General features: G+C 40.0%; 1 protein-coding gene across 1 annotated transcript; it reads left to right on the top strand.

Annotated features, from left to right (window-relative positions):
- The first annotated feature begins 17,538 nt into the window (after window positions 1-17,538).
- LOC130875919 (60S ribosomal protein L17-like) lies at window positions 17,539-18,092 on the top strand. The gene has a single exon (XM_057772228.1). The coding sequence runs from the start codon at window positions 17,553-17,555 to the stop codon at window positions 18,075-18,077; it is 525 nt and encodes a 174-aa protein (XP_057628211.1). The 5' UTR covers window positions 17,539-17,552; the 3' UTR covers window positions 18,078-18,092.
- The last annotated feature ends 8,128 nt before the right edge of the window (window positions 18,093-26,220 follow it).

Raw genomic sequence — 26,220 nt, 5'->3', positions numbered from 1 at the left:
AAGTCCAGCTGAAGAGAGTGAGGAGGGATTATATGAGCAAAGGGGTCTAGATCATGATGGGAAAACCCACAGAGACAGTTCACCCAAGCTGGTGGGAGCTCACCGACTCCAGACTGACAGTTGGGGAACCTGCATAGGACCGAACTAGGCACTCAGAATGTGTGTGACAGTTCTGTGGCTTGGGCAGTCTATGGGGTCATTGGCAGTGGGACCAGGATTTATTCCTTGTGTATAAACTGAGTTTCTGGAGCCCATTCCCTATAGGAATAACTTGCTCAGCCTCACAGGAATAAGGAGGCTTAGTCCTGCTTCAACTTGATATGCCAGACCTTCTTGACTCCCCGTGGGCAGCCTTACCCTTTCTGAGGAGAGGATGGGAGATTGGGTGGGAAGAAGTGGGGAGTGGGAACAAAATTAAACCAAGTTTTCTGCTACCCTACACAGATTCCTCAAGTATATATCCCTTCAGTTTTCAACATAGTCACCATTCCCATCTGAGCCTCTCATTGCAAGATCTCTTGGCCTCCTTTATTTGTACTCAGCCCGCACAAGGCTATAGACGTTTCCTATTATGTATTTAAATGTCTTGCAGCCTCTGCTAATTGCCTAATTGTTATATAAGTGAGCCAGAGAAATCTCACTATATGGGCCCCTGGAGTTGTTTACTTTTCCATTAACTGAAAAGCCTGCTAGCAGCAAACTCAACCAATCACATATCCAGTTATCTTTAAAAAGAACCCCAATAGACAGACTGTTAACTACTTCAAATCTGTCTTCCTTGCATAATTCCATGAAATCACCTACAGCCCTGATAAACTAATTGCTAGCTGAGGGTAAGAGAAAGACCGCAAGCATGAAGACTGTGAGCTGCTGGTAGCTTCCAGACCCCTCTGTTTAGAAAGTTTCTTATGATGATAGGGGACATCTCAACACAAGCATCTGTCTCCCTCATGACTTCACTCATGCAAGAGCCCATATCACAACCTCTAGACAGTGCCATGTTGTGAGGGACTTCCTTACTATTCAACTCTGTCCTGTTAAAGCCTGATAGTGTCTGTGTGTGCTCCTGCTATCTCTTGGTAATTCCTTTTCCTTAGTCATCCCTAAATACATGGAGCCTCTCAATAGACAAGAGGGTGGAATAACCACTCCCAGGTGTTTAGCTATTTATCCTCCACTTTTCAGTGCAATGACTTTATTTTTTCAACCATGTCACACACACACACACACAAAAAACAGCACTGTGTAACTTTTCCAGATTGTCTTATTCAACTCCATGCTTTAGAGATCTATCCTGTTTCATCTATACATCTCTAATAAACCCATTTTTCTTGGTAAATAGTATTCCATCGCATCAATGAATCAAATGTATCACCCACTGGGATCGTTTCAGTTGCTATCAGCTTAGGCAATTATAAATACAGGTGTGAACATCAGGAGATACGATTGTGCAAATACGTTTCAGTTCTCTGAGGTAAATGCCCAAGACATGGGACAGTTGGGTTTAAAAATATATATATGTATATGTTCTCAAAGAATGCTACCAAACTATTTCAGAATATCAGGGCTTCTTTACACACCATGATTAGTGAATGTGAATCCCAGAGCCCAGGCAGCTGCATCAGCTCTGAGAATTTCCACGGCCTTCTAGCTATTCAAAGAATTCCATAAAATAAATTCACCATAAAGACTCCAGATGTTGACCATCACTTCCTGTGCTTGGTCACCATCCCCATCCTCACTGAGGGGCGTCTGTTCAAATTCTTCATGCATGCCTTAACTGGACCATTTTTCATACCATCCAGTTTGAGAGTTCTATGTTTTCATTATAAGTTTTACATATAAAACTTGCCACTAGTGTCTTCTGCCATGAAGTCTTTTCATCTTAGCAACAGTGTCCTTCACAAAGAAAAGCTGTGTTTTCATTCCCACCAACAGAGAATCAAAATTTCCCTTCCCCATATTCTTGTTAGCATTTACTGTCGTTTGTTTTCCTAATCTTAGCAATTCTGAATGAGGTGAGAGAAAATCTCAAAGTAGTTTCAATTTGCACTTCCCTGTTTCAAGAATGTTGAACTTTTTAAAAAAATATATTAACTATTTTTATTTATTCTTTTGAGAACTCTGTTCAGATGTGCTATCTGTAGATCAATTAAGGGTCAATTGGCAATTTTGTCATGCTGAGTATTCTAATACATATATTTAGTCATATCTCTTTGTTGTACTTCCTTAAATCTCCTTAAACTGCATTATATAGATCTCAGCAATGATCTCAAGTGTATTGATATTCATCATTTTATAAAAATTTCTTGCAATTTTAGCAAAACAATTAGCATTAAATTGTTCATTATCTATATGGATTATGATTCTATATGATTTTTATTCTGTGTATATACTTTTTGAACTTGTGTTATTTGACTTTGTTTAATTTATAGTTCCTTTGAATTATACACATATATGTGTGTATTTACACAGATACACACACCCACACACACACACACACACACACATATATATATATATATATATATAATTTTAATTTGAAACCTAGAGCCTCCTTCTTGAAAGGCAAGTACTCTAAAATAAACAGCAACCCTAATATCTTGGTTGGGGTCTTTATTGCTGTATTAAACACCATGACCAAGATCAAGCCATTAACATAAATAAGGGTTTATCTGAGGCTTCTGGTTCCAGAGATATAAGCATTCATTACCATCAGTCACAACAATGAAGAGTGGCAGCAGACAGGCATAGTGACTGGAGCAGGAAGCGGAGAGCCGAGGGTTCACATCTCAAACCACAAACAGGAAGCAGGTGTTGGCAAGAGGCTTGTGTAACCTCAAAGCCTGTGCCCGGTGACACACTTCCTCCAGGAAGGCTTTCTAAACCTCCCTAAACAGAATCATCAACGGAGGACTAAGTATTCAAATGGCCAGACTGTGGGAGACATCTCATTCACACCACTAGACCTGGAGATATTTCAGACTAGAGATTCTGTCATCTGAACAAAGGGAGGGGCATTTCCTCCTTTCTGCCCTATATGTGCTCCTTATTAAAGTGTAAAGGATTCCCAGGATGGGGATGAATGGTAAAATCAAGAGTGCGTAGTTTGTTTTTTAAGTCACTGGGTAGGTTTCATTTTAGTACTAGTGAGTACAATAATAGCTACAAATTATAAAAGGCCTGTATTAACTGGAGAAATATCTCCTCTATTTCAAGTTCACTAGAATTTTTAACCAAGAAGTGATGTTGATGACATGAGAGAGTGGAATTAAAATTTGATTTCACCCCATATAGAAAAAAATCAGCTCAAAGTTGGTTTAAGATCCAAATATAAGATTTCAGAATGTAAAATTGCTATTTTGAAAAAAAAATAGTTTCTTAACAGTGATCTCAATAACAACAACAAAAATGTTGGACATGTCCCCAAAAGCACAGGAAGAAAAGCAAAAACAGACAAGGAATCACATCCAACTAAAAAGCTTAAGCATAGCAAAAGAATCAACAGAGGAAGGAGAGCTAACCTATGAAATGGGAGAAATAACTGCAAAGTTTACATGATACAGGACTAATGTCCAAAATATGTAAGGAATGCAGAGAACTCAAGAATACGAAAACAGCTCAACTAAAAATAGATGAAAGATCTAAATTGGCACACCTCAAAAGATATTCAAATGTTCAAAAGATATATAAAAATCAGGTTAAAACTAAGATGAGATACCTTCTCAAATTTTCTAGAATGGAAAATAGAAGATGGTAGACATTGAGAACAGTATGGAGTAAAGGGAACCCTTATGTACTCTTAGTGAGACACTATAAATAAGTAGAGACAGTATGGAAAAATGGAGTTTTCTCAAAAACAATTAAATGGTGTTATCATATTCAGCAATTCTTTTTTATGTATAAATTCAAATAAAATAAAATCGGTGTGGAAGAAGTCTCTGCACTCTTATGTTCATGGAAACATTACTCATAACAGCAAGATATGGAACCAACAAAGAGCCCATCAATAGATAAATGCATAGAACATGTGGAAGGATACAGCTCAGGGGAACAGTACTTGTGTAGTAATGTGTAAGACTCTGGGTTTAATCCCCAGCCACAAAATCAGACAGACAAATAAAAAGAGTAAGATAGAGGAAGGGTAGATGCATATCTACACAATAGGATAGTACTCATACTCAAGGAGTAAATCACGTCATTTACAATCATGTAAACAATTCTGAAGAGCATTACACTAAGTGTGATAAACCAAATAGATGAAAAAAAGAAACCCTGCCTGATCTCACTCAGACAAGGAATGTAAAAATGGAGCTCTGAGAGGCAGAGAGGGTAGAACAGTGGATACAAGGGCTAGAGGAGAATAGAGGAGGATTTAAACTTATAAACTTAAAGTTATAGAGCAGAACCAAACTCTGAGACAGATCTAGCATGTTGGCTGTAGTCAGCACTTACGTGCTGTGCAGTGAAATTTTTTGTGTTGAAAGTATGGGATTGGGGGCTGGGGAATGGGGAAAGAAGTGGGTGGTCAGGAGGTTAACTAAAATTAAGGATGTATAAAAAAGTTCTTTGGAAACCCATTTGTTAGTAATCTATTTTGAAAAAACACCTCAAAAGAAAGAGTTTGGGCAGAATTGTCCTTCATGGGTTGACAATTTCACTCCCAGAATGCAAGGGCTATTAAATGAGCATATTGTGTAACGTATGGGAGACCTCTGGGTTGTTGGTCAGAGAGAATCAACAGGTCTCCAAAACAACAACAGGCTATTACTATTGCCCTTGGTTATCCACCATATATACATTGTAAGACCCACTGCTGAATATATAATACACTTTGGCTTTGGAGAGTAAAGAAATCATTCTTAACCTGACTAAGCAGCTTCCTCCCTGCGGGCTAGCTTTACAGTTCTAGAAAGACTATACAGGCTCCTGGAGGAAGAAAGGTACGAACCATTTTGCCCTCCATTGGATACTGCATGCTGCAATATTGACATACCAGAAAAGATGTGCCCAATGGTGCGATAGTGGCGCAACTGCTAGAGAGTAAATAACTGCTTTCTGATGAGATTTCAGACATGTTCTATGGGAGGAAACATCACACCTAACACTGTAACCCCAGTCAAAGGCCCATAGCTAGGGAGATATAGACCCATAGAACCTGTCATTGTTATTTATTAAAGGCTCGTGCTCTCAGGGTGCTTGTAGGCATTTATGCTTATATCCAGGGAACTGAGCTGATCTAAAAATTGGTCAAAGAATCCTCTTTTAGCAGGAAGCAGTATGTGTAGAGATGCATAAATAGTCAAAGTGCTGAGAATAAGGGACAGAGATAAATGGAATATTTACATGAACCCTTTCCTCTGCAGTGGAAGAGGAAGCAGTAGGAATCAAAAAAGCTGCTGTGAAATTATGTCTGCATGACAAGGCACAGCTACTGCACTCATAAACTCACAGCTGCTGGGATTATCTGGACAAGACCAGGCCAATCAAACATATAGCATTGATGGAGGCCAGGGTGATTTCCAGGCTTCAGGCTTTACTGGGGAGCTATTGACAATTGATTGTCAATAATAATGAGGAAGATCATTCTATTTTGAGGATATGACCACCGACAGGCTCCCCATGCTCCAGTGGACGGGCCAGTTAGTGCATATTGGCAGCACTAGCTGGACTTAGTGGGTTATTTTTAAAAAGACATAAAGTTGGGAAAGGAGCATGCTTCCAGAGATTCAGGGAGAACTGGGAAAAGAAAATGGGGATAAGCGTGATCATATTTCACTGTATACATGCATGAAATTCTCAAAAATAAAGAAAAACATTTTAATGTGATTTTCATATGTGCATCACACACAAGCCTGAGCATGGTGATGCACACCTCTAACTCCAGCACTTGGAATGCAGAAGCAGGTAGATCTCTGTAAGTTCAAGACTACCCTCATGAACACAGAAATTTCCAGTTTTTCTGTATATGTCTCGCTTTTATTAGCTGATGAATAAAGCTGTTTCACCCAGTGGCTTAGCAAAGTAAAGCCAGTCAGAAAAACCAAACAGAGAAAGGGGCAGGAGCAGAGTCAAACAGACACCACATAGTTGCCAAAGGAGAAGGATGGCAGAACCTTAATGGTAAGCCATAGTCTCACGGCAACACACAGGTTAATAGAAGTGGATTGCTTCGAGATAGCTAGGAATACACCTGAACCATTGGCAAAGTGTTGTAATTAACAGAGTTTTTGTGTGTGATTATTAGGGTCTGGATGGCCATAAAATGAAAGCACAGTATCTGTTTACAAAATGGCACCCAATGTAGGGCAACTACATTCACATAAAACCTGAGAGAGTTTCAGAAGGAATTCTAGACACAAAAGAACAGAGTTAAGGATAACTTCTTGAAAACTGTCTTTTCTCTGGCATGCTCTCTTTGCTAGAGACAAGCAGAGGCACAGTTCCTTAAAGAGAGGCTCTCTGACTCAGCATTAGCAGGAAAAAATACCTCACAGCTCCCTTAAGAGGCCCTGAAACCAAACACTTAAATTGTGTTTATGAACAGCTGGCTGCATGTTTCTTGGTTGTAGCGTGGACCTTGGAAATCCAGAGAGTTGTGATAAAAGCATGGCTCCCACCAGTACCTCCACCATAAAGCTAGACTCTCAGGAATCTGGGCCAATTCAGCTTCCAAAGCCTCAGCTTTAATCCTAGACACATCACTTGGCAAATTGAAGACTTATGTGGTCAGAAAAGGACAAAGATATAAAATAAAGACAGATTCTTATGGTTAAAAACACCTTTAAACTCTTTACAGTGTATTTAAAAATATATACTTAGGTTTGGGAGAGTAAAAAAAAGGACAGAGAAAGTCCTTAAAAGAAAGAAATAGAGTAGTTGGGTGTGGTGGCACACAACTTTAAATCCAGTATTTGGGAGGCAGAGTCAGGAGAATCTCTGTGAGTTCAAGGGGTACGTGGTCTATAGAGTGAGATCTAGTACAGCCAAATAACATAGAAAACTGCATCTCAAAAAACAAACAAACAAACAAATAAATAAATGAATAAATAAAACTAAAAGTAAAAGGAAGAAAAAAGCCAAATAAAGATGGAAAATACACAAAGAATTTTGTTGCTGTGTGTTATTGTGTTGTCTTTCAAGTGTTTGACTGCTGGGGAAGGAGCAACAGGTGCTAAAAGACATTTGGTTATAAATGCTGCTGGATCAATCCAATCTATACATTCTAAAAATGCCTTGACTTCAAAATTTAAGTTAAAAGACATGTTTCTTTGGAGAAAATGTTTTGCTTTCATTTCCACAGGAAATGAAAAGCTGTGGATTCATTCTGGGTTAAGTAAAATAAGGTTTGATCTAGGAAGATTCCCTGAAAAATCTTCAGTGGAGACGGAAGGTCCAAATGATCCAATGTTTCAGAGCACCTCTGTGGCAGTTGCCTCTAAGAGTAACATCCAGAACAGACAAGGGCAACATCCACACAGTTCATTGAACATGGAGAGGTTGAGATGTTGCCTGCATGGAGATTTCACCCCTATATTCTAGGCTCTTTGGTACAGGAAGGTACACTTCAGGCTACCAAAAGAGAAATATGGACACCAACCCAACCACAAAACCTTTGGTCAACTGTCCTGCTTACAAGATGTGTGAGGGCAGTGGTGTCACAGAACTTGTGGGAGTGGCCAAAGAATGTCTGGTTCAACTTGAAAGGGAGCCCATTCCCTACACTGCCTGGATGGCCAGAGCCCAGGGACCTAGGATAGAACCAAACAGGACTAATCTTTTTAAAAAATATAGTCAATAAAATGATTTCTAACGATATTCTGCTATACTCATAGATCATTGCCTTGTCCAGTCATTATCAGAGAGGTTTTCTCTGGCAGCAAATGGAGAGCCACAGCCACTCATTATGTAGGGGGAGTTTAAATTGGAAGTCTCTATTGGGTCCCTCCCCTGGGAGTTTGGAGAATTCCATGGAAGAGGGCCCAGGAAGATTATAGGAGTCAGAGGGGATGGAGGACACCTGGAGCATATGGTCCACTAAATCAGCTAATCAGGGCTCATATGAACTCACAGAGACTGAAGAAGAGGCAAGCATGGGACCTGCATGAATTTGCACCAGGTCTTCTGTGACTCTTAGCTTAGTGGTTTTGTGAAACTCTTACCTGTGGAAACAGCTTTTTCTGACTCTTTACCTGCTCTTAGGACACTTTTCCTCCTGTTGGCTTGCCTTGTCCTGGTTTGGTGTGAAGACGTTTGCCTTGTTTTATTGCATTTTGTTTTTATCATGTGTGGTTATTGTCTCTTGGATGTCTGCTGTTTTCTGAAGAGGAGACAGAATGGGAGTGGATGTGGGAGAGAGAGTAGGATGCAAGGAACTGGGAGAAGTGGAAGGAGGAGAAACTGATCTGTATGAGAGATCTATTTAAGAGAAAATTTAGTTTTCAATGTAAAAGAAACAGTTTATTCAAAGACTCAGATGATTCTTTGAAATCATACTTTTGAGCAAAGTTGAATCTGATAAGCTGTTGAGGATTCATGGACAAGGATTGAATACATTTTTCATTATGAAACTGACATGAGCTTTTGTGGGCCATGGGTGGGATTTTATCACCTGAAGTGAAGTAATTCTGACAAGCTGTAGACTTGTGGCAGTTAATCTTCACGGTCAACTTGACTATATCTGTTCTCATCTAGATTAGTGTGCACACCTTTGAATATGCAGGCAAGCGTACTTTCAGAGAAGATTAAGTGATAGGGGAATACCACCTCTGGGCTGAAAGGGAAGAAAGAGAACGTCAATGGAGTCCTCACACTCCTACTAACTCTGCTTCCTGGTGCACCATGATCTGAACTGCTCTGTGGGATGTTCTCATTGTGAAGGACTGGACCCTAGAGAAGTAGAAGCCAAGATGAGCTGCTCCTTGAATGGCCTCTGACCAGTCTCCTGCTCACAATCACAAAAAAATTAACTAGCACTATGCTTGCTTTCCCACCCATTATAGAGAAAGGAGTGTCTGAGACTCCACCTGTATTTGCATATTAGCTTAAGTCTCCTCACATGTCTATAACTTTTCATATTTATAATTTAAAGGGTGGTTGTTGCTGATTTTTTCTGTGATATTTTCCTTAGCTATGAAATTTGTATCTGCTAGTGATATAGCCACTACATATATCTTCAATTGTATTTTCATGTAACTATTTTTATGTCTCTATATTAACTTACCCTTATCATTATTTTGAGGTAACAGTTTTATGATGGCGTTAATTTGATTTGTGGTGGCATTTCCCCTTAACTCACTTTTTAGCATGTTTAGAACAAAAGCATTTAATGCAGTTATCAAGTTTGCACTTCCACCCTGAGCTGTCATTTTATTATTCTTTCTTCCACATATGTGGTTTTCACACTTCTGTTTCTCCTGTTTTATCATTTTAATGTGCTAAATCATGTAATAAATTCAATTTAATATTTGAGGCCCTGCCATGACCTTTGTGATTGTCTGTCTTATATATCATAGCAATTCTTGAAATGACATCTCATGACTTTGACTCATCTTAATTACATTTATATATAGTTTTTAAAGAAGGATGTCCCACACAGCATAGCAAAATTTGTCAGATAAATCTTAAAGGAATAATTGTCTTATTAATTACATTGCCAGGTTGATTATTGAAAGTACATAGGGAAACACAGCCTGCTACTACACCGAGAGGACCAAGAAGTGAGTAACCAGTCACCCTGTGGGACACCCCACTCTCTAGACCCTCCATACTGGGGCAAAACCCTGGGTGACTCCCCCATCTGTCTTGGCTTCTCTAGTCAACCAGCAAGAGAGTTTCTTGCAGGTGGGCAGTTTCACTACCCCATCCTGACCACCAGATCCTGCAAGCTACAAGTCCTACTCTGCTCTTCTACCCCCCTACAACCTCAGTGGAACTCTGAAACGCAGCCTGCTACTACACAGAGGACCAAGAGGTAGGCTGCTCCAAAACCCCTAAAACACAGACAGTGACAGTACAAAGCAGACTAAGAATAGTTCCCAAGACACAGGCAGCCACTGCAAGTATTAGACCAAGAGGCAAAGACACTTCCATTAATTGAAGGAAGAGATGGATAGGTGCCAATACAAGAATTTATCCAACAACCTAAAAAGAAACATGGTAGCACCAGAACCCAGTGGTCATACATCAGGAAGACTTGATCATCCTAATCCAAAAGAAGCAGAAGAAAATGATATTTTAAACATAAATTTATGAAGATGATGGAGACCATTAAAGAAAAAATGAAGAACTCGCTTAAAGAATTGGAGGAAAAGGCAAACAAAAAATTGGAAGAAATTAATAAGTCTCTCAAATAAAACCAATATAAAACAATCTAGCAGGTAAAGCAAACAGTTAAAGACTTGAAGTCTGAAGGAGGCATAAAGAAAATACAAACCAAGGGAATTCTGGATATGAAAAATCTGGTTAAATGAATGGGAATTACAGAAGCAAGCATAACCAACAGAACACAAGAGATGGAAGAGAGAATCTCAGAGGATGAAGATTCTATAGAGGAAATAGATTCATTGCGCAAATAAAACATTAAATCCAACAAATTCTTAACACAAAACATCCAGGAAATCTGGGACACCATGAAAAGACCAAACCTAAGAATAATAGGAATAGAAGAAGGAGACGAACCCCAGATCAAAGACACAGAAAATATATTCAACAAAATCATGGAAGAAAACTTTCTCAACCTAAAGTAACTATGTACCCTATGATGGTACAAGAAGCTTACAGAACACCAAATAGGCTGGATCAAAAAAAAAAGTTCCCTCACAATATAATAATCAAAATGCAAAACATACAGAATAAAGAAAAATATTAAGAGTTGCAAAGGAACTGTGTGGTAGTAGTGCACACCTTTAATCCCAACACTTGGGAGACAGAGACAGGCAGATCTCTGTAAGTTTGAGGCCAGCCTGGTCTACAAGAGCTAGTTCCAGGACAACCAGAGATGTTACACAGAGAAACCCTGTCAAGAAAAAAATATATACAAGGGAAAAGGTCAAGAAATAACATATAAAGGTAGACCTATCAGAATTACACCCGGCTTCTCAATGGAAACCATGAAAGCCAGAAGGTCTTGGGAAGATGTGCTGCAGACACTAAGAGACCATGGATGCAAGCCCAAACTACTATACCCAGCAAACCTTCCAATCACCATCAATGGAGAAAACAAGATATTCCACAACAAAAGCATGTTTAAACAATACCTATCCACAAATCCAGTCCTAAAGAAACTACTTGAAGGAAAACCCCAACCTAAGGAAGCTAACTGCACTCACAAAAGCACAGGCAACAGATAACCTCAAACCAACAAAATCCTAAGAAGGGAAACACACACACTACCACCAAAACATAACAGGAATTAACAATCACTGGTCATTAATATCTCTTAATATCAATGGTCTCAATTCACCTATAAAAATACAGGCTAAGAGAATGAATACAAAAGTAGGATCCAGCCTTCTGCTGTATACAAGAAACACACCTCAATCTCAAAGACAGACATTACCTCAGAGTATAGGGTTGGGAAAGATTTTCCAATCAAATGGACCTAAGACACAAATGGGTGTAGCTACTCTAATATATAACAAAATAAACTTCAAACTAAAATCAATCAAAATAGATAGAGAAGGACACTTTATGCTCATAACAAGAACAATTTATCAGAATGGAGTCTCAATCTGGAACATGTATGCCCCAAATACAAGGGCACCCGTATATGTAAAAGAAACATTACTAAAGCTTAAATCACACAACAAACCCCACACACTAATAGTTGGAGACATCAACACCCCACTATCACCAATGGACAGGTCACCAAACAGAAACCTAACAGAGAAATAAGAGAACTAACAGGTATCATGACTCAAATGGAATTAACAGACATCTACAGAACATTCCACCCAAACACAAAAGAATATACCTTCTTCTTGATATCTCATGGAACCTTCTCTAAAATTGACCACATACTTGGTAAACAAAACAAACCTCAAAAGATACAAAAATATTGGAGTAACCCTGTGTATCTTATCAGATCTCCATGGTTTAAAATTAGAATTAAACAGCAACACTAATTTCAGAAAGTCTGCAAACACATGGAAATTAAACAGTGCTCTATTGAATCACTCCTGGGTCAAGGAAGAAATAAAGAAAGAAATTAAAGATTTCCTATAATTCAACGAAAATTAAGCCACAACATACCCAAACCTATAAGACTCTATGAAAGCAGTACTGAAAGGAAGTTCATAGCACAAAAAAAGGGGAGAAAGTTCACATTAGTTACTTAACAGCACACCTTAAAGCTCTAGAACAAAAAGGAGCAGATTCACCCAGGAGGAATAGAAGACAGAAAATAACCAAATTGATGCCTGAAATCAACAAAATAGAAACAAAGAAAATAATATAAAAAATCAATGAAAAAAGCTGTTTTTATGAGAAAATCAACAAGATAGACAAACCTTATCCAAACTAATCAAAAGGCAGAGAGAGAACATCCAAATTAACAAAATCAGAAATGAAAAGGGGGACATAACAACCAACACTGAGGAAATCCAGAGAATCATTATGTCATACTGCAAAAACCTGTACTCCATAAAATTGGAAATTGTAAAAGAAATGGACAATTTTCTGGATAGGTACCATATACTGAAATTAAATCAAAACCAGGCAGACAATTTACATAGACCTATTACCTGCAAGGAAATAGAAGCTGTCATCAAAAGCCTCCCAATAAAAAGAAAAAAAGAAAGAAAGAAAGAAAGAAAGAAAGAAAGAAAGAAAGAAAGAAAGAAAGAAAGCCTCAAGGCTGGATAGTTTCAGTGCAGAATTCTATGAGAACTTCAAAGAAGAGCTAATACCTATACTCCTCAAAGTGTTCTACATAATAAAAACAGAAGGAACATTGCCAAACTCTTTTTATGAGGCTACAGCTACCCTGATACCAAAACCACACAAAGACTCCACCAAAAAAGAGAACTGGCAAACAGAATCTAAGAACACATAAAAAAAAAAAAAATATATCATCCACCATGATCAAGTTGGCTTCATCCCAGAGATGCAGGAATGGTTTTGCATATGAAAATCTATCAATATAATCCATCATATAAATACATTGAAAGAAAAAACATATAATCATCTCATTAGATGCTGAAAAAGCATGTGAGAAAATGCAAAACCCCTTTATGATAAAGGTCTTGGAAGAGATGAGGGAAACAAGGAACATATCTAAACATAAAAGCAATATACAGCAACATCTAATTAAATGGAGAGAAACTCAAAGCAATCCCACTAAAATCAGGAACAATCTCACTAAAATCAAGAACAAGACAAGGCTGTCCACTCTCTCCATATATATTCAACACCATTCTTGAAATTCTGGTTAGAGCAATAAGACAATAAAAAAAAAAATCAAGGGGATTCAAATTGGAAAGAAAGAAGTCAAACTTTCGCTATTTGCAGATAACATGATAATATACATAAGTGACCCCAAAATCTCTACTAGGGAACTTCTACAGCTGATAAATAACTTCAGTAATGTGGCAGGATACAAGATCGACTAAAGAAAATCAGTAGCCCTCCTATATACAAATAATAAAGAATCTGAGAAAGAAATCAGAGAAATATCCCCCTTCACAATAGCCACAAATAACATAAAATACCTTGGGGTAACACTAACCAAAGAAGCTAAAGACCTATTTAACAAGAACTTTACGTCTTTGAAGAAATAAATTGAAAAAAGACACCAGAAAATGGAAAGATCTCCCATGATCTTGGACAGGTAGGATCAAAATAATAAAAATGGCAATCCTACAAAAGAAATCTATAGATTCAATGCAATCCTGATCAAAATCCCAACACAATTCTTCACACAACTTGAAAGAACATTACTCAACTTTATATGAAAAAACAGAAAACCCAGGATAGCCAAAATAATCCTGTACAATAAAGTAACTTCTGGAGGCATCACCATTCCTTACATTAAGCTCTATTATAGAGCTACAGTAATAAAAACAGCTTGGTATTGGCATAAAAACAGAGAGGTGGACAAATGGAATCTAACTGAAGACCTGGATATTAATCCACACACCTATGATCGCCTGATTTTTGACAAAGAAGCTAAAATTATACAATGAAAAAAAGAAAGCATCCTCAACAAATGGTGCTGGCATAACTGGATGTCAACATGTAGAAGAATTAAAATAGATCCATACTTATCCCCATGCACAAAATTCAAGGATTAAAGACCTCAATATAAATTTGACGACACTGACCCTGATAGAAGAAAAAGTGGAAAGTAGCCTTGAATGCATGAGCACAGGAGACCACTTCCTAAATATAACCTCAGTAGCACAGACACTAAGAGCAACAATAAATAAATGGGACCTCCTGAAACTGAGAAACTTCTGTAAAGCAAAGGACACAGTAAGACAAAAAGGCAGCCTACTGAATGGGAAAAGAACTTCATCAACCCCACATCAGACAGAGGACTGATCTCCAAAATATATAAAGAACTCAAGAAATTAGACATCAAAATTCCAAATATTCTAATTAAAAATTGGGTACAGAACTAAACAGAGAATTCTCAGCAGAAGAATATTGAATGGCTGAAAGATACTTAGGGAAATGTTCAACATCATGAGCCATCAGGGAAATGCAAATCAAAAAAACTCTGAGATACCATCTTATACCAGAGAATGGCTAAGATCAAAAACACCAATGATAACTTATACTGAAGAGGATGTGGAGTAAGGGGAACACTCATCCATTGTTGGTGGAAATGCAAACTTGTACAACCACTTTGGAAATCAGTGTGGTGGTTTCTCAGAAAATTGGTTATCAATCTCAGGTTATCTCAGGACCCAGCAATACCACTCTTGGGCATGTTCCCAAAAGATTCTCAATCATACTACAAGACTTTTGTTCAACTTTGTTTATAGTCACATTATTTGTAATATACCGGACCTGAAAATAACCTTTGATGCCCCTAAGCTGAAGAATGGATAAAGAAAATGCAGCACATTTACACATTAGAGTACTACTCAGCCTTAAAAAACAATGGCATCTTGAAATTTGCAAGCAAATAGATGGAAGTAGAAATAAACATCCTGAGTGAGGTAACCCAGACCCAGAAAGATGAACATGGTATGTACTCACTCATAAGTGGATACTAGCTGTAAAGCAAATGATATCCAGCCTATAGTTCATGATCCCAGAGAAGCTAAGTAACAAGGTGAACCCTAAGAAAAACATATATAGATCCACCTGGAAAGGGGAAACAGACAAGATCACCTGACAAAATTGGGAGCATGGGGGTGGGGAAAGTAGGGAGGGAAGAAGGGGAAGATTAGGGGAGGAGAGGAAGATGATAACTTGAGGGAATCGAATAGTCAAGATGGAGGAAGGACAGAGAGCAAGGTGTAGGGATAAGCCCCGCCCATTGGGGGGCGTGTTTGCCTCGAGCTAATGTTTACTGATAAATCTGCCCGGCAAGATCCCAGCAGCCCTTTTTTCTGCTTTCCTGTTCTCTGCGGGAACCTGTGGTCCTGTAAGTCTATTTCCCCATTAAAGCTGTATATATTTTTATAATCTGTCTACATTCATTTATGTCATTACATTTTGGAGTCCAACGTCGGACTATTTTACCCCCACCCCGGCATGGGGGGGGGGGCGCAAGCTCGATCTTTCCCAGCCTTTGCAAGCAAGTTCCCTTCCCCCACACCAGGCCACAATACAGTCGCAGAGCTGCGACCTCTACTCGGCCAGTCTTTCAGACTTACTCAGGCCAGAGCACGTTAACCCCTCCCTGCCTGCCTTGGCCCTTTAATAGGACAGAAAATTAGGTAGGCGGAGTAGACTGAACAGAATGCTGGGAGAAAGAAGCCGAGTCAGTCAGTCACCATGATTCTCCTACCAGACACAGATGCAGGTTAAGATCTTTCCTGGTAAGCTACACCTCGTGGGTCTACACAGATATTAGAAATGGGTTAGAACAATATGTAAGAGCTAGCCAATAAGAGGTTATAACTAATGGGCCAGGCAGTGTTTAAAGGAATACGGTTTCCGTGTAATTATTTCGGATAAAGCTAACAGTGCGGGTGGCCGGGCGCTGGGAATGCAGCCCACCGCAGCTTCATACAACAGCAAGGAAAAAGAAATCTTGATCGAAGGAGCTATTATGGGGTTAGCACAAAACCTGGCATTAGAGAAATTCCCAGGAATTTACAAGGATGACCCCAGCTAAGACCCTAAGCAATAAAGGAGAGGGTGCCCCAACTGGCCTTGCCCTGTAGTTAGATTGATGACTATCTTAAATATCACCATAGAACCTTTATCCAGAAACTGATGGAAACAGAGGTAGAGACCTGCATCAGAGCACTGGACTGAGCTCCAAAAGTCCTGTTGAAGAGTGGGAGAAGTTAGAATATGAACAAAGAGGTCAAGATCACAATGAGTACACCACTGAAATAGTCTACCTGAGCTTATGGGAGCTTACCAACTCCAGCCGGACAGGAAAGAAAACAGCATAGGTTCAAACTAGTCCCTCTGGATGTGGGTGACAGCTATATGGCTGGGGCAGACTGTGGGGCCACTGGAAGTGGCATCAGGATTTATCCCTACTGCTTGTACCGGCTTTTAACCAGTATGGATTCCTTGCTCAGTCTAGATATAGTAGGGAGGGCCTTGGACCTTCCCCAAAGCAATATGACTTACCTTCTCTGAGGCTTCAATGCGGAGTTGGACAAGGGGGAGGGTAAGTGGAGAGACTGGGAGGAGGGGAAGGAGTGGGAACTGGGATTGGTATGTAAAAACGAAAAAGATAGTTTGTTTTCTTTTAAAAAAAATAAATTTTAAGAAAAGAAAGTACATAGAAAAACATTATCATCTTACATATTTATTATGATGCTGTCATTTCTTTATCATACTGCTTTCAATAATGACTTAAGGCTTTCTTGGATTTTTTCTGTATAAGGATCATGTCTTCTACAAATAGATATTGTTGAGCTTCTTTATTTTTAGGTGTGAATGCCTCTTCTTTCTATTTCTTACCTTAGTGCTGTGTCTAGGATTTTCAGCCCAGGCCTGAAGAGATGTGGGAAAATCAGATAGGCTTGCATTGCTCCTGATCTCAAGAGGAAAGCATCCAGCCTCTTGGCATTAAGTGTGGCATGGGCCTTGTGGGTATCCTTTATTAATTGAGGGAGTCTTCCTCTATTCCCAATCTGTGGGTGTTTTAGTCATTTAAAAAATGTGTTAGTTTTATCAAAAGCTTCTTATGCATATGGAAAGTGATCATATCATTTACTTTTATTCTGTTGATATTTAATTGAATTTAAAATATTAAGCCAAACCTGAATCTCTGAGTAAAACTCCATGTGTTACTAATATATATTGCCTTTTCATGGTATGTTGCTTTTTTTAGATGATTGATGTCATTCATAAATATTTTCTTGAAGATTTTCCCACTTGCTCTTCCTGTAAGCGGCCAGAGGTGACCCGTGAAGATGGTTCGTTACTCTCTTGACCCAGAAAACCCTACAAAATCATGCAAATCGAGAGGATCAAACCTTCGGGTTCACTTTAAGAACACCCGTGAAACGGCCCAGGCCATCAAGGGTATGCATATCCGAAAAGCCACCAAGTATCTGAAAGATGTCACTTTGAAGAAGCAGTGTGTGCCATTCCGACGGTACAATGGTGGAGTCGGTAGGTGCGCCCAGGCCAAACAGTGGGGCTGGACACAGGGTCGGTGGCCAAAAAAGAGTGCGGAATTTTTGCTGCACATGCTGAAAAATGCAGAGAGCAATGCTGAACTGAAGGGTTTAGATGTGGACTCTCTGGTCATTGAGCACATCCAGGTGAACAAAGCACCTAAGATGCGCCGACGAACTTACAGAGCTCATGGCCGGATTAACCCATACATGAGCTCCCCCTGCCACATCGAGATGATCCTCACTGAAAAGGAACAGATTGTTCCAAAGCCAGAAGAGGAGGTTGCACAGAAGAAAAAGATATCCAGAAGAAACTGAAGAAACAAAAACTTATGGCACGGGAATAAATTCAGCATGAAATAAATGCAGATAAAAGTAAAAAAAAAAAAAAAAAAAAAAAAAAAAAAAGATTTTCCCACTTATATTAATAAACAATATTAATCCAGAGTTTCCTTTTCCTATGCCTTTGTCTGATTGTGGAATCAGGGTAAAAATGACCTCATAAAATTAGTCAGGATTTGTTCCCTTGTTTTCTATTTTTCAGGAATTTTTGACGAATTATGAATATTAACTTCTTAATACTCACTAAATATTAGTAGTTAAGGCACATATTCTGGGGTTTTCACTGTGGATAATTTCCCCTTTAAATGTTTTTTATGGTTTAAGAAGATACTTATTTATAAAATGAATAAAAACCGTCAGCTCTAAGACATGAAGAGCATGTAATAAGTGAAGTGGATAGTGCTGGGGTTGGAGAGTTTGGTTTCTTAGTGAACACAGCACTGCTGGCCATGGCGCTCACAAGTAAAGCATTAGCTTGGCATGCTCAACATTCTGGGTTCTGTTGCAGCACATAAATAGTAAATAAATGAATAAGTAAATAGATCAAAATGGAAAGTTGTAGTATTAGCTGTGCATGGACCACGTACAGGACAACTCTTCCCAAAAATTCCAGTGCTACAAATTTATATAAGAACAAGGAAACCCTTAGTCAAATGCCTCTTAAACCCCTACAAAGCAAAACCAAAACCAAAACCAAAACAAAAAATACAAATAAAGGCTGATGCAATTCAACACAACACTATTTTTTAAAGATTATTGTTAATTCCGTGTATATGTATGTTGGGGTGTTTGCTTGGGGATATGTGTACTGATGCCTTGAATCAATCTGGTGAGGGTGTTTGATTCACTTGAGTTGGAGTTACAGGCAGTTGTGAGCAGTCCCAACATGGATGATAAAATGTAGGCACTTGTAGGGCTCCTGTGCTCAGGATATCACCCCGTGTCTCAGTTGACTTCCTGTTGCGTGCAAGACGTAGGACTCTGAGTTCTCCAGCATGTCGCCATGCTCCCCGCTTGATGATAATGAACTGAACCTCTGAAACAGTGAGTGAGTTAGCCCCAGTTACATGTTCTCCTTATGAAAGCTGCCATTGTCATGGTATCTCCCCATAGCAACAGAAACCCTAAGACAATGTGCTCAGCAAGTAGCGAGTGGCTCATTTTACTGAAGCCTCTTCTCCATTCTTTATCCCCCATCCTTCTTGAGCAGAGTGTTAAATCTCTGGTGTCTCTTATCCAGGACCCACAGCCTTGACTCTATTGCATAGGGAGCCTGAGATTTGGTAATGCTGAAGGTTCCTCTTCCAGTCTTTAGGGCTCCTTCCAGTTGGTAGGCCCTACTAAGTTCTGGGCAGTCCCTATCCGCCAGCAGAGCCATCATGTACAAACTTCTCCCAGATGGTTCTCATCTGTGTCATCTCAGTGAAAAAAAATGCCCTGAATTTAAAGCTCATATGTGTGTATCTTACAGTACTCTTTGGCCTACAGCTCATTTGAAGATCACTTTGCAGCTGTGCACTTATTTTATAGTTTGGTTTTGACCATTTCTTGGACATTGTATTTATCAAGAATGTAGAAATTTAAGGTAGCAGGTAAACGTTTGTGACTTCACTACTACCTGTGGTGTGTAAATGTGTGTTTTACAATGTGGAATGCTTGAGAATGACATTTCCTTCCTACGTATTCTGGGTTACAAAATTTGCTTTTTAAATGTGAAAATTTTATTACAAACATGTTGCTTATGATAATTTGTTAAAACTAAATAAACTTTGGGTGTTAATTGTAGTTAATTGCGTCCTGTAGCCTGAAAATACTGGTGACGTACATATGCAGGTATTCAGAAATTAAAATCTTAAAACTTAAAACAATAAATATAAATAAATAAATGCCTCCCAGACTAATTCATTATGCTCCTAGGACTAGGATAGGGTGTTTTCTGGAGTCAGTGCTGATATAAGTGTTCGCCCTCTCTTTTCTGTTTGTATCTCACTCATACATATGGTATGGTATCACTCATTTTGGTGGCATTTTCCATACTTTATTTTCAGAAGTCAATCCATCGCACTTAAATTTATGATTTACAGTAACCTGCAGAAGGTATGAAATGAGTCCACCTTTGTTGTGCTTCTAATTGTTGTCAGCTTTTCTATAGTTTCCCTCTACGTTTTCAGATCTAGCAGAATCAAAAATGCAGTCTTGTTTGTGGTAAGATCTAAGTGCCCATTCCAGCCTCTCATCTACCTGTAATTTCTACCTAAGTCTGCAGTGAAGAGAACAGATTTTTCTACCACTGTGTTCTTTCAGTCTGTTGTCTGTGACTTAGGGGTTCAGAAGAAGAGGTTAGGAATGGGAAGTCAGGAAGAGGAAGTGGTTGCACTCTGGGGTTGGAAGGAAGTTGCAGAAGACTTGTCTCTTGCTCGGCCTTTGGTGTGCTATGAGGTTTGCTATGAGGTGATCCTCATGCTAAAACCTGGCTGATTTTTAAGAAAGAGTCAGCAAATGACTAACCAAACGTAATGAGGCTGGTCCTAACACAGGAAGCCAGAAAATGATGAGAGCCAACCCCCACTCCAGGTGGTTACCCAAAGAAAAGAAAGGAATAGGGTGTGCCTTCCAATCTTCCAGATCTTGGCTTGCAAGGCCTTCCAAGTCTTCTTGCAAACTGATAAGAGCTCTTCAGTCAAATGACTCATAAGTGACTGTAAAGAAATTAAGCTTGAATTCAGGGAGGGAGGGGATTCAATAAAAAGCAAAACTTGAACGCTTCAGGCTGGAAAAATACAATCAGCAGAGTGCTTGCAATGAAAACATGGGAGACCAGAGCTGGGATCTTGCAATGTCAGAAGCCATTTCCCCCCAAAATTATTGCAGGGACCATTGCCCTGGGGAATTTGCAGAGAGCCCCACACCTCAACGGTATTTAGAACTGTTTTATTGGCAGAGCTTATCCCACACCCAATTATCTGTTAACAGAGAGCTATCTGTTAGCGGAACCCGCCTCACATTCCAACTATCTAGAGAACTAGGTATGTCAACTTGTGACTTCCTGATAGAGGAATCGTGACCTGACCGATCGTAACCTCCTGGCCAATGACCTCATGACCGGCTTGGACCATCGCAGCAAGATCCCTTCCTGCCTCTGCCCCCATCCCAACCCAAATCCCTCATCCAGGGGCTATATAAGCCACAAGCATGACGCTAATAAAGGGAGGCTTTGACAAGAACTATGCTTGGCCTCCTTCCTGTCTCCTGCCCATGTCTTTCAGGTAGCACCTCTTCGGGACCCTGAAATAACTGATCAGCCAGGCGGGTTACAATCCCTAGACTACTGACCCGCCAAGGCGGTCTACACTGCGAGATCTGAAATCACTTTGGAGACAAGCCACCAGTCATACTTGTGGGAAATTATTTGGTCTCTGGATATTTTTATGAGGGTTTATGCTCAAGCAGCTCACTGAAGTGAGACGACCCACATGAAAAGTGGACAAAACCATTCCCTTGGCTTCAGTTCTGGGCTGGACAAAAAGGAGAAAATAGCTAAGCACAAGCATCCATCCATCACTCTCTGATTCCAACCATGAATGGGATATGGCCTGAAGCTGTAAGCTCCCGCCTTCTTAACTTCCCTGTGGTGGTGGACTGTATCCTTGAACTGTGCTCTGAAGTAAACCCTTTCTTCCAGAGTTGCTATTGTCAGGCTATTATGTCTTAGCAACAGAGAAAGAAATCAAGGCAGAATCCTGTGGGGTCCACGGCAGCCTGGACACATATGGGGGCCAGGCCACATAGCTGCCATAGCAGGCAGCCCTGGGTTCCAGAAAAAGCCAGCACCAACCAGGGGGGACCAACATCTGAATGGAAGTACCCGACATTCCAACCATTAGATGTCCTAGTTGGTTTTGGGGGACTTGGTGATCTGGGCATAACAACAATTCCTAGCGCCCAATTGACAACCCAAGTGTGGTGACAGGGTCCTTGATCCATTACTAGGAAGGCTGAGACAGGAGGCTCCTGTCTGGGTCTTGCTAGCCAGCCAGTCAAGCTGAATGAGCAGCTCCAGGGTGCGAGAGAGAGAGTCCACCTCAAAAACCAAAAGGTGAAGAGTAATTGAGAAAGACATTGCATATCAACTCTTGGCCACCACATGAAGGTACACACATGCATGCACACATACACAAACATATATACACACACAAACACATACAAATAAACTTTAAAACAACAACGAAAAAAACAGCAAAGAAAAAAAAACACTTGAATGCTTAAGTTCACAAAGCCTGTTGATTTTTACCTCCACATTGGGAGATTTTTACCTCTGTATCAGGCGAGTGGTTCATACCTAGAATCCAAGCTTTGTAGGATAGTTCCTGGCTAGACTGGACTGTATAATAAAACCCTACCTTAAAAACAAAACAACGAAAAATTGCTTCCAGTTAGAATTGTCCCTCAAAAGGGAGTTTGTAGAAAGGGCTCTCAGAGCATTATGTTCATAGGTGGTAAAACTACCGCGCAGGCTGTTCTTCTGCCCTGAGACATTGCCCGGCTCCCCTTCCCCAGAAGCTGTTTCATCTAGATCCACTGCCACATCCCGGCATCTGCTGGCTAGCTTCCCAAGAGCTTTGGGCAATAGTCTCCATTAATGTAAAATGAGATGGTATGAAGACAGATATCACAGAGGTGATTCTCTGTCGGAGCCCATGTGGGTCCAACACAGATTTCCAAACCTGCTGAAATGGAGTCAGGAGGAATAAACTGACACAGCTTACACGGTCATCATGGAAAAGGCCAGATTACCCTTTATTTTTTAAACATCTTATATACTCACACCAATTGAGTGGGAACACACAAAGGCTGTTACCTAGGCAACCAGGTGCCCGGGCTCAAGTCACATATGCATCTAGCAGTCAGGTAGGCCATGAATTAGCATCTCTATAAGACATTTTTTTAATTACAAAGGAAGGGAAGCACCGAACCCCTCTAAAACCTTAAAATATCAGCTTTAGCCAACATCTCTTTTCAGGTAATCCACATTCTAACAAAAAAAAAAAAAAAAAACAAAAAAAACCTAGGAGCAACACATCCTGGCTATTGTTAAACAGAGACAACTTGTCTACAGAGTTATGTAGTCAGCTCAGACCGGGCTAATGGCTCTTGTGCCAAACCAATATATGGACCTACAATTCTCTAATTCCTACCTTTCTATACCACTGTCTCTATGGAAAGTAGCCATGTCTCAGTGTTGGCCTCCTCCTCCAAGGCCATGGTCCTATAAAACTTGGTAATCTATTCTTGCTTGTTGCTATCATTAACTCTTTTATCTTTCTATTTCGAGGGGTTCTCTTTGTAGCCCATAATCCATCGTCAAAACATTCATCATTCATACATATATATTTCCACTTTGAAGGCTAGTTTTCCCAGATTCCTTTGCTGGTATCTATGGCCATGTGAGTCAGAGCCAAGTCACAAAAACTTAAAGTAGTTTCTTCACTGATTAAAAGAAAGAACCAGAGCTCTTTGCCCCATTCCTTTCTGATGGCAGAAGTTACAAAATAATCCCACACTAGTTCAGAATTATGTATAATAAAGGGTTATTTATTTAGAGGAGACTTACAGATCACTGTCCTAGATCAGAGTCCTCTGAATGAATGGGAAACAGGAACAGAGTCTAGCAGCCAGAAGTGAGAGCCAGATGCAAAAGAGCAAGCACAGGATTTACAGCTGCATGTATAGTATAAGAGACCATGCCCAAGTCTAAAGGCTATTGGCTGAAGGAGCGGAAGGAACTCTCACAGCATCTTTCTTTAACCTTAAAATGATAATGTGACACCTGACGTTATAGTAGCTATATTATAACACATCTACAGCTGTTAAATAATGTTTCTATATGGCAAATAAGTCAATAAGATGCCCAATTAAATATGAATTTCTGATAAATCACTTATAAATGTGAAGCATTCATGTCTTAGTTAGGATTACTATTGCTATAATCTAACACCATGACCAAAAAGCAAGTTGGGGAGCACAGGATTTATAGTCCATCTTTGAGGATCATGGTCCATCACTGTAGGAAGTCAGAGCCAGAACTCAAGCAGGGCAGGAACCTGGAGGCAGGAACTGATGCAGAGGCCATGGAGGGAACTGCTTACTGGCTTGCTTCCTCTGGCTTGCTCAGCCTGCTTTCTCATAGAAGCCAGGGCCAGCAGCCCAGAGATGGCACCACCCACTATGATCTGGACCCTCCCCCATTGATCACTAATTGAGAAAATGCCTTACAGCTGGATCTCCAAGAGGCATTTCCTCAACTGAGTCTCCTTCCTCTCTGATGGCTCTAGTTGACACAAAACCAGCTGGTACAACTGACTCCTTCAATTCTGGGCCTTCAACTGCCTGAGGCTTCACCTTCCCCACGGGTCTCTCATAGCCTCTCACAGGGCCAAGCCCCAGCTGCTTACCATGATCCCTTCATGCCTTCAAAACCAGCACCACCACCTGTGTGACTCTTACACATTACCAAGTCTGACTGCCAGCGGAAGGTATGACCTTGGCTGTCTCTGGAACACAGTTTCTCTGTGCTCCCAAGATACACTTTGCAGATTTCACTTCAGTGATGCTGGTCTCTTCTTAATCACTGGTAATTTCCTAGCTCCAGCTGACCAACATCAAATAGCCCAGCAACACAAAATTTTGCTTTAGTAGTTCTGGTATCTTTCTAATCACAGCTGATTCTTGAGTCTCAGTTAAGCAGATCCTTAATTCAAATTAACACAGCCCTGATAGAGTCTTCAAACTTCCCTGTTAAAACATCACAAGGCAGACTTCCATCTTCTGCACTACTCTTAACAATCTTATCTTCCAAGTTCCCACAGAACATCCCATTGAACTCCTAATACTCAGTGGCTTTTCTAGCCTAGACTTTCAAAGTCCTTTCACAGTCCTCTCAAAACATGATCAGGTCTGTCACAGCAATACCTCCACTATACTGGTACTGATTTCTGCCTTAGTTAGGGGTTCTATTGCTGTGAAGAGACACCAGGACCACAGCAACTCTTATAAAGGAAACCATTTAATTGTGGTGGCTCACTTACAGTTCAGAGGTTCAGTCCATTAGTATCATGATGGGGAGCATGGCAGTGTACAATCAGACATGGTGCTGGAGAAGCTGAGGGTTCTACATTTTACAGACAACAGGAAATGAACTATCTCACTGGTCATGGTTTGAGCATACATGATAACTCAAAACCTGCTTCCACAGTGACTCACTTCCTCCAACAAGACCACACCTAGTTCAACAAGGCCACACCTCCAAATAGTGCCACTCCCTTTGGGGACCATTTTCTTTCAAACTACCACAATTAGTATGGTCAAGATGTTTTAAAGTGTATATTTTTAAAAGCATAATTTCGTAGATAAAAATTCACAGGTATACTAGTTATATTGAACAAGAGCCAGCATAGTAAAAATAAAATAAAAAGCTGTTTCACTGAATTTTATACTGAGTGCCACAAACTCTTTAAAAAATATCCATTGGTGGGATTAGAGAGATAGCTCAGGGGTGTAGAGCACTGGCTACTCTTCCAGAAGTCTTGAATTTGATTCCCAGCAAGCACATAGTGGCTCACAACCATCTATAGTGGGATCTGATGCCCTCTTCTGACATAAAGGTGTGCATGCAGATAGAGCACTCATATACATAAAATAAATAGATAAATCTTCTAAGAATATCTACTGGTTTTGTTAATAACTGTTAAATATGAAACTGACAAAATGATGTTTATAGAGTGTACATGCCAAAAGGAAAACAATGGGCTGATGATCTAGCGAACACCTAAGATTACGACAACCTTTCCCAGGGTTGTGTTTAATTTTCCTTTTCCTCTCAGATCGTTTCCTTGTTCTATTCAGCCCTGTCTGTTGAGAAAGTCTAGGGACTGCAGCAAGCAAGGCCTTTGCAGCTCTGCAGTAGAATGAGCACAGCATCCCTCTGCCGCCTTACAAAGCCCTGGGCTGAGGGAAGCAAATTCAAAAGGCCACCACCAAGACAGAGAAGTTGATCTTTTCAGATCCAGTCCGGGTTCTAGACAGACAAAGGTACAAGACACAATCCGCAATGAAGCAAACC

Source organism: Chionomys nivalis, chromosome 6, assembly GCF_950005125.1.
Source record: "Chionomys nivalis chromosome 6, mChiNiv1.1, whole genome shotgun sequence".
Taxonomy (NCBI): domain Eukaryota; kingdom Metazoa; phylum Chordata; class Mammalia; order Rodentia; family Cricetidae; genus Chionomys; species Chionomys nivalis.
The sequence above is the reverse complement of the archived record's forward strand: the minus strand, read 5'-3'. Positions and strand labels throughout refer to the sequence as shown.